The following is a 10,365-nucleotide window of genomic DNA, read 5'->3' as shown; positions in this document are numbered from 1 at the left end:
AATTTTTGTTTTTCTGCAGCCTGCTGGAGGCCTTGCTGCTCTGCAGGGGTTCTGTCTAATCAGGAATCTGTGAGCTTGGAGTTTAGGAACTGCCCTTGCTTTGTTTTTCCGGAACCGAATTTAAAAACTGTTCTATAGTTTTACTCTCTATGTAAGTTCTTGCTATATTACTGTACATTCTGCCACACATTGGTACACCATTTGTTGTTGATTATTAATATTTATTATTGGTTTATCTTTTGGTTAAACAGTGGTTATTCCTAAACCAGCTATATACCCAAATCACCACAGAGACTAGGATTTATTTAATTAACCTTGAGCACAATGCTGGTCAATAGTTACTCCATCCTAAACCTCCAAGCCCACATAGTTTCCTCCCATTCAGATTCCCCACATTATACTTGCTTTCAGTCATATCTTAAGTCTGGTTCATCTCTCTTCATGGTTCCAAGACCTCTTCTGCTGATATTTCTCTCCCCCTCCTCCCCTCTTTTTCCTCCTGGCCAGACCAGGATGTACCACCCTATTCTCTCCATTGCTCAGCATTGGCTGGTTGTTTTATTGACAATACAGAGAACAAATGGTGACATGTTTACACAAACTTGAGACAGGTGATGCTTAGAATAAGCATCAAAATGCAATGTCCACATTGAAACCAGATAGTGAGGTAGATAAATCAGCATTTAAATGAACAAGGGTAAATTGTATACATTCCACAAGAACATTATACCAACACTTGGGTTAGTCAAATTTTGGCAAAAGCATAGCGGTAAATTGAGAGCTTCATTGTGCAGGTTCAGATTAGGTAAAGAGGATGAATCAGGATGAATCTAAAAGAGACACTGAAAACTTTCAAAGATGGGTGTGAAAGGGTTAGACTAACTTTGAGTTTTAGGTTCAGGTTAAGCTAAAGCCTCTTAGTACCTTTCCAGGGAACGGAGAAATGTGACCCTATCTATGAGGACAGATATATATATATATATATATATATATATATATATATATATATATATAAAAAGGCAAGCAAGCAATGACCTTCACTCAGCAAAAAGGACCAGACCCTTGTCTTTGAGATAGTGTTTCTTAGCAACAAACCCAGACTTCTTTTGAGTAGCTTTTGACCTGCAGCCAAGAGCCCGCAGCCCTAAGCTTCAAGGATGAGCTAACTACCCCCACCTTTAATTGCAGCTGCATCCACACTTGGCAGGACTGGCCAAGCTTGAACACCTAAGACTAACCAATTATCTTACTTTATAGCTTCCTCATCCAATCCTAAATTGCCAAGACTGCAACTTCAAATCTCCCGCAATTTTTCTTTTAAAAACCTAAAGGCCTTTGTCTCCCAGTGCCACTCTTTGCTGACTGGCAGGTGTGTCCCCATTGTGCAATGGTTAATAAACCTCTTGCTTTTGCAACGAGTCTTGGTCTGGGGGAGTTTCTGGGAAGGGCGCGATCTTGAACTCCTGAGCTGTGAGACTGACCCCAGGTCTTACAGGTGACTTTCCTTCTCTTCACCCTCTTGAGGGTGAAAAACATCTCCTACGCAGAGGAAGTTACACCATATGAGATAATGTTCCGAAGGCCCTCTCTAATTCTCCCAAATATAAAAGCAGACTTGTTAGCTGATATTCCTAGTCATGCTATTCTTAAGTCAGTCCAGGAACTCCAGAGGGTCTAAACCAGTCTCCACACTTACATTCGACATGTACAAGAACTGCCCCAGTTTACCCTCATCACTTCCAGCTTGGTGACTTTGTCATGAGCAAAAGACACCAAAAAGAATCCCTGGGCCCACATAGTGGGAAAGGACCACAAAGTGATCCTGATCACCCCAACGGCTGTGAAAGTGGATGGGGTCTGGGCCTGGATTTATCACTCCCATCCGAAATTCCCCTGATGGAAAGACCAAGATCCAGACCAACAGTGGTCATCAGACACCACGCACAGGACCTGCTAAAGATAGGACTGATTGCATATGGCTTGCCATAATTTATCTTGCGTGTTTGACCATGCCCTTCCAAGGACAAATAATACACAAACTAGGGACATATAAGCCAAAAACTTGGCTGTAGAGACTACCTGATACTAGATCTGGCAGAATCCTCACAGAAGTCTATCAACAGGATTATTCTCAGCCTCCCGAATTACAGACCTTTGCAAATTATGGCCAGATCTTGGTAAATCCCCTTCAGATCCACACATACCAGGAGCAAAACAACCCTAAAATGTTCATATTTATCACTGAGTTCCAAAAGGGGGTGCAAGGTATTGAGCCAATAATGTAGATGAGGAAAAAACTCTTAAGGCAGGATCAATACTATACATTCCCAGCAGAAGCAGGGTCCACATTTACACAGACCCCTACTTTTTACCATTGCCATCACTGAGGATGTGAAACTGAGGGACCCGGATGGAAGATGGATCTGGATCCCTATATTAAAATTGAACTAACATGTAAACCAAACTGTTAAGCCCCCCGAACTTGTAATCTAATGGTTATTCCCAGTAAGTCTTGTGATCCCTTCCCCCTTATGCAGATTGGGAAGCAGGATTCACATGGAGATTCAGGGCATATCTCACTGGTCTGAACCCCAGAACTATATTCACTATTCAAAGACTAATTAAGTCTGAGGCCTTCTGCCCAATAGGTCCTTTGGCAAAGAACTCAGAAGTCCAGCCAACTAAACCAACTAGTCAGCTTGTTTCCACCTTACTCCCTGCCTTAAAATTCCAGCTGTCTGACATCCAGGAAAAGCCTCTTTTTGAGGTACCTGAACCCTCACTGTTGCACGAATCTCTACTAATAGATACCATATGGATGACTTTTAAGCTTCTTAATGGCACCAGACCTAACATGACTAAGGACTGTGGGCTCTGTTTGCAACCCAAACTGTCCTATTAGGTAGGTATTGCTACCATAGAGCCCAAATCTTCCCAGAGCCTTAATCTAGTTCCTCTTAATGCCACAGCATCTTGTCCATGGGCTTCTCTCCTAACTTTAGGGGACTTAAAAGGAAATGATACCTGCCTTAGGTCAAACGGACACCCATAGTCTGTCTCCTCATACTCAGTAATTTGGTTTACTTACACTTGGGGCTCACTCCTTGTCTTTAGATACTTCAGTAGCAAACAAAAGACTGAATTATATGTGCTCATATATGTAGTTCCCCAAATCTCTTATTATGAAGGTATATGGGCCTTTTATCAACTTCAAACAAGAGAAGAGCAGCCCCTATCCTGATGCCCATGTTAGTAGGATCAGTGGCTGTCAGCACCACAGCCTTAGTTACAGGACAATGAAATTTTATATATTTAAATGAACAAGTTGACAAAGATGTGGCCAAATTGCGTTCTGCCACTACATTCTTAGAAACCAAGTAGACTCCCTAGCTGTGGTATAAAACTGATGAGCATTAGACTTAATTATTCTTCAAAGTTTATGCATGGCTTTGAGGAAACAATGTTATTTTTATGCCAATCATTCCAAAGTTATGAGAAAAACTCTGGCAGAGGTAAAAAAAAAAAAAAATTCTCCTAGACAGAGAACAACAGAGTAAACAATGAATTGGTACTAAAGTCTGTTTAACTGGCCATCTTGGCTCCCCTAACTAGTAATTGCCCTATTTGGTCCCTTGTGTCTGCTCATATTAATTCTCACTTGCAGGCTTTGCATTATAAATGTCTGATATCTTGCACTAGATGACATATTTCAGCTTTTCAACTCATGGTTCCTTGGCCACAAGGGAAAATCTTGAGACAATGATTTGACTTATGGAAGCAAATCAAAGGGAGAATGTTAAGACATGTTTTCCCTTTTCTGAAGAGCCTCTTTTTTAATTCCCACCAGTCATCATAACTTTTTGCCAATGTAAAAGAATTCCTTCAGGCCCACCAGTCATCTCAACTTGTTGCTAAGAAAAATGAATCTCTATGAAAGGTCAGATCGACCACAAACTATGTTTATGTTCAATGAGAAACTCCATGGCCTTGTTCTTGGAAATTCTCCAACCATGAGCACAGCTGGTCCCAATTGCCAGGCACTCTCAAGGTTAGCTAGAACTGCTTGTCAAGTTAGCAAAAATAACTTGAGTCAGATATGACCACTCTGTTCCACTCTATGCCCCCTGTATGAGCTAATTGTGGTATTTACCTTTGTAAGCTGACTCTGAAAAACAGATCAATGTAGTTTGGCTCCTGAGTCCACTCTGTGTCCCTAATCATGATAAAACTTGGGATGTGCACTCAACAAACCATTCATATCTAACTGATACTGATGTCTGTGTGGTTTGTTTGGCTTCCTCTGGACCCTAACATTCATGATGTTCATTTTTGGTATTATTATTACTATTGCTATTATTAGTATCATTATTATTATTATTAACCATTTATTCAGTTTTTATCCCAGTTGTAGCCCTCTCCCCTCATCTTCTCTTGGTCCCACTCTCTCTCCCTCTTTCTCCTCTATTCCTCTTCCCTGGTCCACTGATAGGAGAAGTCTTCCTCCCTTACTGTCTGACCTAGCCTATCAGGTCCCATCAGGACTGCCTGAATCCTCTTCTTCTGTGGGCCAGCTAGGTCACCCCACCTACAGATTCAATGTAATTCCCATAAAAATACCAACACAATCTTTACAGACCTTGAAAGGACAATTCTAAACTTCATATGGAAAAACAAAAAACCCAAAATAGCTAAAACAATACTGTACAAAAGATCTTCTGGTCAATGGGCTCCAGTAATCTTCCTCACCCTTTCCCCACACTGTGATTCGAACCACATGCCACCACTGCCAGTATTTCTATGAGAACTGTAGGAATTAATTCTGCTACTCATTTTTACAACACAATGATTATAATGACTAAGCTAACTTCCCTGACTTCAGCATGTTCATTGTTAGGCTCTATGATGACAGAAAGAAAGAAAGAAAGAAAGAAAGAAAGAAAGAAAGAAAGAAAGAAAGAAAGAAAGAAAGAAAGAAAAGAACACTCCTGTGCTTCAGAGTTTATGTTACAGAATCTCTGGCTTTTAAATTTATGCTTGTCAGAAACTCATTTGGCAGCTCTTCTGGAAGCAGCTGCCAGATTACATATCTGCCTGTAAGAAACTCACTTGGCATGAATTAGTAAGACAAATGTGTCTGTTAAATAGGCGTGTGAGTGAGCATAGAAGTTGGGAATGCAAACAAAAGGCTCCCTGCTAAATAGGAAGCTCATGGCACCTCAACTGCAGTCTGCTAAGGGTTCCAAAATTATTTGATCAAAAATATAAAGTTATAAATACATGTATAGAGACAGCAGTTTTTGAAAAATCAGTATACTAAAATTGAAAAGAAAAAACAATTTGCCTTCCATTTATATAATCAAAACTTACAAATCTCTAATGCTCATTACCACATTCCCCAAGTATAGCCTGAAAATGCATAGTTTCTATTTGATGAAAATCTTAACTGAGAAAATAGAAATGACAAAATATTTCCTGTAGAATTTATAATTTTCTGTACATTATATGATGCATGAAAGATGCAGATGTTAAGGTCTAACAGAAGTAGAAAAGATGTTAAAAAGTTGTATTTTATGCTGTGCTCTTGTAATGACTAAGAACTTCGGAGTTCTCAGGATGTTTTCATAAGAAAAATGAAGGTCTTTCTGAGAGCTGTAAAAATATTTATTTCTCTTTTAACAATAAGAAATCTTTAGAGAGTGTGACAACATGGGACAATGTGACTAATTAGGAGCTTTGTTAACTGAATCCTCAAAGCAAATCAACTATAAATAATCAGCTTTTTCTTTTAGCCTTTTAGAATCCCTGTGTCTGCCCAGTGGTCTTCACATCTGTGTATCCCTTAAGAACATCTTTTGTTGCTAAATATCCTGTGTTACTCTTTCTTCCAGCTACTTCTTACAAGAAGGCCTCAGCCCTTGACAAGCAACCAGCAGATAAGAGGCAGCAGGTCTGAACGCCTTCTTCATATTGCAACAGAGATGACCAGCACTGCAGTGAGTTCAGACAGAAGACAGTGAGGAAAGGAAGGACCGCGGGAGACATATTTCCTTATCACCTATTGGGACAAAATAGTAAAAAGGCTCCAGCACTCAAAGTCTCAGCTCAGGTGCCTTTTAAGATTTTGTTACTGGTTCTCATCAAGTTGGAATGACTCAAATAGTCGGTTTTCCTCCCACAATGCTTTCACTCTTTTTGACAGTTGATTTTCCCATAACAGAAAAATATGCAAAAGAAGATAAGTTAACACTATCACATTTCGTAATTGAAATAATTACTGCTAATGACTTCTTGCAGAAATAAGTGTTTGAGTAATGTTCATAAAGACATTTTTAAGAGTGCTGTAATAAGAAATTTCCAAAACTGTGACCTTTATATTTTAGGTAGGACTATGTATTATTTAAAGCAGTCAAGTAACATGTACACGGTATGCAAAGACTTAAAAGCACAACATTGTGCTAAATTTCTAAGAAAAAAATACATTCATAAACTTATAATGTAATAGTGTTTTGATAATTTCATAGTAAAATTTTTACAGACATGGAAAAAACACATTACACCAATACACTGACAGGAAATACATACACCAGTTTGATCACAGAGTGCGTTTGGGAAAACTGAAGCATATCAAGCTAGTATGCTAATGGGTTAGTAGTTACTACTATGTCGTTAATATATGAGTTCAAAGGCGTTATTAACCATGGATACTGGGCAATAATGTAACAATAAGTAACAGTATTGAAGCATTTAGTTGCTGGTGTGCAGTAGTTCTCATCACTGTCTATTTGTTAGTAAATCACATGACTGTGTTATTCACTCTGATTTAATTGTAAGTTGTGGCAAGAACATGAGCAAATCTTAAGGAGCTAATATAAATTATAATGTCAACCTAGCATTGAGACAATATTTGCTATTCTATTTCATAAACAGCTAAATATGTTAAGTTCTGTAGTATACACATTTAATAAATTAATAAAATATCCAGAAATTTTAATATTATTCCATGTTCTTATACATATTTCTTGGAACAATAATGAGCTTCAGTTACTTTCATAAAAGTGAATTTAAGACATATTTTGTTCATCTCTGAGAAAACATTGATTTAGAAAATATTTTATTCTTACATTAAGATGACAAATGGAGGTTTCAGATATAGATTTTTCTCTTTACTTCAGTTTACCCACTGAATAAGGAATGTTGAGTTTGATGAGAAAATTAGTCAGGAACATTTAAGATTATAGACCTATTTAAGAAATTTTGCCAACTCATGACAAGCTACAGAGAGCTCAAAGAAATTCTGCTTGAAAAACTTCCTTCAGATTGTGCATGACGAATAGAAAAAAAAACCTGCACTGTATTAATGAAAAGTAGGTGTGAAGCATTCATAAACCGTAATTACTGTTCTTCATTGCTACCTTTCACCACTACCACCTGCAATTTTAGTGTCAGCATGTAACTTCTGTACATTAAGAAAAAAAAATACATTTATAAAAAGTCCATTGAAGGCAAATTTGTATTTGTATTTTTGGTTTTATTTCAGAAAATACTGACTCAATTAAAATAATAGCTGTGAGTAGATATACACTTGTATGAAGGATAAATGCCTGCAACAAGAGAAAACGTACTTATGATTAATTATATGAAATGGGAAATTTTTATACAGACAATACAATTTTGTCTCTACTGTGTCTGTCTAAAAGAATGTTTTAAGCTATACTTAGAAAAATAAATATTTGACTAATTCTTATGATCATTATTTGTTTTAAATATGAATGATATTTATTATTAAATTATTATAATAAATTTATTTATTAATAAATTATTAAATATTTAACCTACAAAATTATGGGTTGATTTGGGTATTTCAGTTAGTATTAGAATGGTGTCTATTATGTGTAACATCCTGTTTTCAGCACTAAGTAAAAAACTTAAATGAGCAGCAGGCATTTAAGGTACTGAGATATTCAGTCACCTCAAATGTTCTTTATTCTCTAATGTTCTAGTGTCCAAGAAAACACCAGTGAAGAGGAGTTCACAGCTCACAAATATTACAAAAGTCACTGGAATGCATTGTCTTCAAGAAAAATTCTTAAATGCTGGCCATCTAAGAACATAAAAGATTGACACTGTAATTCTCTGTTTGCCTAAATGTTACTACCACTACATGTTCCTTCTTCATGGAGGGAGAGAATCTGACATCCACCTGGGAATTCCTCCTCCTTGGTCTTTCAGAGGATTCTGAAATAAAACCTGTCCTCTTTGGAGTGTTTCTGTCCATCTACCTGATCACGGTGCTTGGGAACCTGCTCATTATCCTGGCTGTCGTCTCCGACCCTCACCTCCACACACCCATGTACTTCTTTCTCTGTAACCTGTCCTTGGCAGACATTGGCTTTAGCAGTACTACCATGCCCAAAATGCTGCTCAACATCCAGACACGCAACAAATCCATCACTTACACAGGCTGTCTGATACAGGTGTCGTTTTTCTTCTTCTTCGGGTGTTTGGACAGTCTGCTCCTGAGTGTGATGGCCTATGACCGCTTGGTGGCCATCTGCTACCCTCTGCACTACGCTGTCATCATGCACCCCCGCCTCTGTGTCTTCTTGTCTGTGGTGTCGCTCTCCATCAGTGTTCTGGACTCTCAGTTACACTTCTTGGTTGTGTCTCACCTTACTTTCTGCAAAGTTGTGAAAATCCGTCATTTCTTTTGTGACCCTTCTCAGCTTCTTAATCATGCTTGTTCAAAAACTTCTAACAATAAAATATTCATTTATATTTTTGGTCTCATTTTTGGTGGCATTCCAGTCTCAGGAATCCTTTATTCTTACAGAAGAATTCTTTCTGCCATTCTGAGTATTTCATCAAAAGGAGGGAAAAGGAAAGCCTTCTCTACCTGCGGGACTCACCTGTGCGTTGTCTGCTTGTTTTATGGGACAGCCTTTGGTGCCTACTTCAGTTCAGCTGCCTCAAACTCCCCTAGGAAAAGCGCAGTGGCCGCAGTCATGTACACCATAGTTACTCCAATGCTGAACCCTTTCATCTATAGCCTGAGGAACAGGGACATCAAGTGGGCCCTGTGGAAGATTTCTAGCAGAAGACTCTAACTTCCACAACATTTCTCATTATTGTATTTTATGTGGATAGAAGATAGATCAAAAACAAATACAGGTAATAAAACTACTAAGATGAGATATAGAATATAAGAATTTACATATCTCTCTGCTTTCTCCTTAGATATATTTCTATCACTCTTTTAGATTAATGAAAAAGTTAATATGTGATACCCATTTAATCGTAAGTCCTCGGGTTGATGTAGACTGCATTAACACATTCATACTCCCCTTATTCATTACATAATTCTCATAGTCATAAGTGGTATTTTCTACCATTGCAAAATGAACATCTAACTTGTATTTCTATAATTTCTTTGTTGATGTAAAAATTAGAGAGATAAATAATCTTACTTTTAAGACCTAATCATTGTCTAAATTTTTATTTGACTTTTCTTAAGAATCTCAAACAGGTTTTAGAGCTGCTTCATTTCGTGTCTGAAACCAGACATAGTGTAAAGTTGTCAGGGAATGAAAACTGAAAGTTTCCTATAAAGAATTGAAAGAGGATCTGTCAGAGCAAGACCATCAGCACCCTAGTTCCAGTGCCCAAGGTACCCATGAGTGACATCAGCTCCCTAGAAAAACTGATGATGGAGTGCTTAAACAGAGATCACTGTAGGGAAGTTCTATGATAGACATACTTCTCTAAAATTTGAAATGAAGTCAAAAGCACACCCCATCAATAATATGTCCTCCCTGTTCTCTTGGAAAATAAGAGGAATATTTTATCAATTATTTACTAATTCATGCTTCCTTTTCCTTCCTTTTTTCTAACCTCGATGGACTGGAGCTTGCTCTGTAGATAGACTAGGCTGGCCTCAAACTCACAAGAGATCCACCTGCCTCTGCCTCAAAGTGCTTGGACTGAAAGTGTGTGCCACCACACCCAGCTGCATATTTTCTACTCATTATAGAAACATTTTAAATGGAGGAATCCCATCCCACCCTAATTTATTTTAATATGTAAATTATGCTTTTAAGATAAAATATAACTTTGTATGTTTAGGTTGGGTACGACCAGAAAATAGTGAATTTTGAACTAATGAAACTGTCTTGAGTATCAGCTTAATATTCCAAAATTTGGTTTAGTTGATAACCACTTAATGTCTTAAATATTTAAAATTATTTCTAGTCTTACTACTTTTAGCATAACTGTTTGGTAGAAAACATCACTCTCCCTCATCGCGCTCCTGGAAATGTTTGTCCTCTGTAACATCTCGCATCCTGGTGGTCTGCTTTTCCTAATAATTTT

The 10,365-nt window shown here is 37.8% G+C and overlaps 1 protein-coding gene across 1 annotated transcript; it reads left to right on the top strand.

The window, feature by feature from the left end:
• The first annotated feature begins 8,165 nt into the window (after nt 1-8,165).
• LOC129672134 (olfactory receptor 18-like) lies at nt 8,166-9,104 on the top strand. The gene has a single exon (XM_055601407.1). It carries the CDS (start codon nt 8,175-8,177, stop codon nt 9,102-9,104), a length of 930 nt encoding a protein of 309 aa, XP_055457382.1. The 5' UTR covers nt 8,166-8,174.
• The last annotated feature ends 1,261 nt before the right edge of the window (nt 9,105-10,365 follow it).

The sequence above is a fragment of the Psammomys obesus genome, unplaced genomic scaffold, assembly GCF_907164565.1.
Source record: "Psammomys obesus unplaced genomic scaffold, mPsaObe1.curated_primary_1811, whole genome shotgun sequence".
Lineage (NCBI taxonomy): Eukaryota > Metazoa > Chordata > Mammalia > Rodentia > Muridae > Psammomys > Psammomys obesus.
This window is presented reverse-complemented; position numbering and strand designations above follow the sequence as displayed.

Bases quoted from the DNA above. Each gene is read 5' to 3' on its own strand.
- LOC129672134 (XM_055601407.1), top strand. From the start codon at position 8,175: ATGGAGGGAGAGAATCTGACATCCACCTGGGAATTCCTCCTCCTTGGT.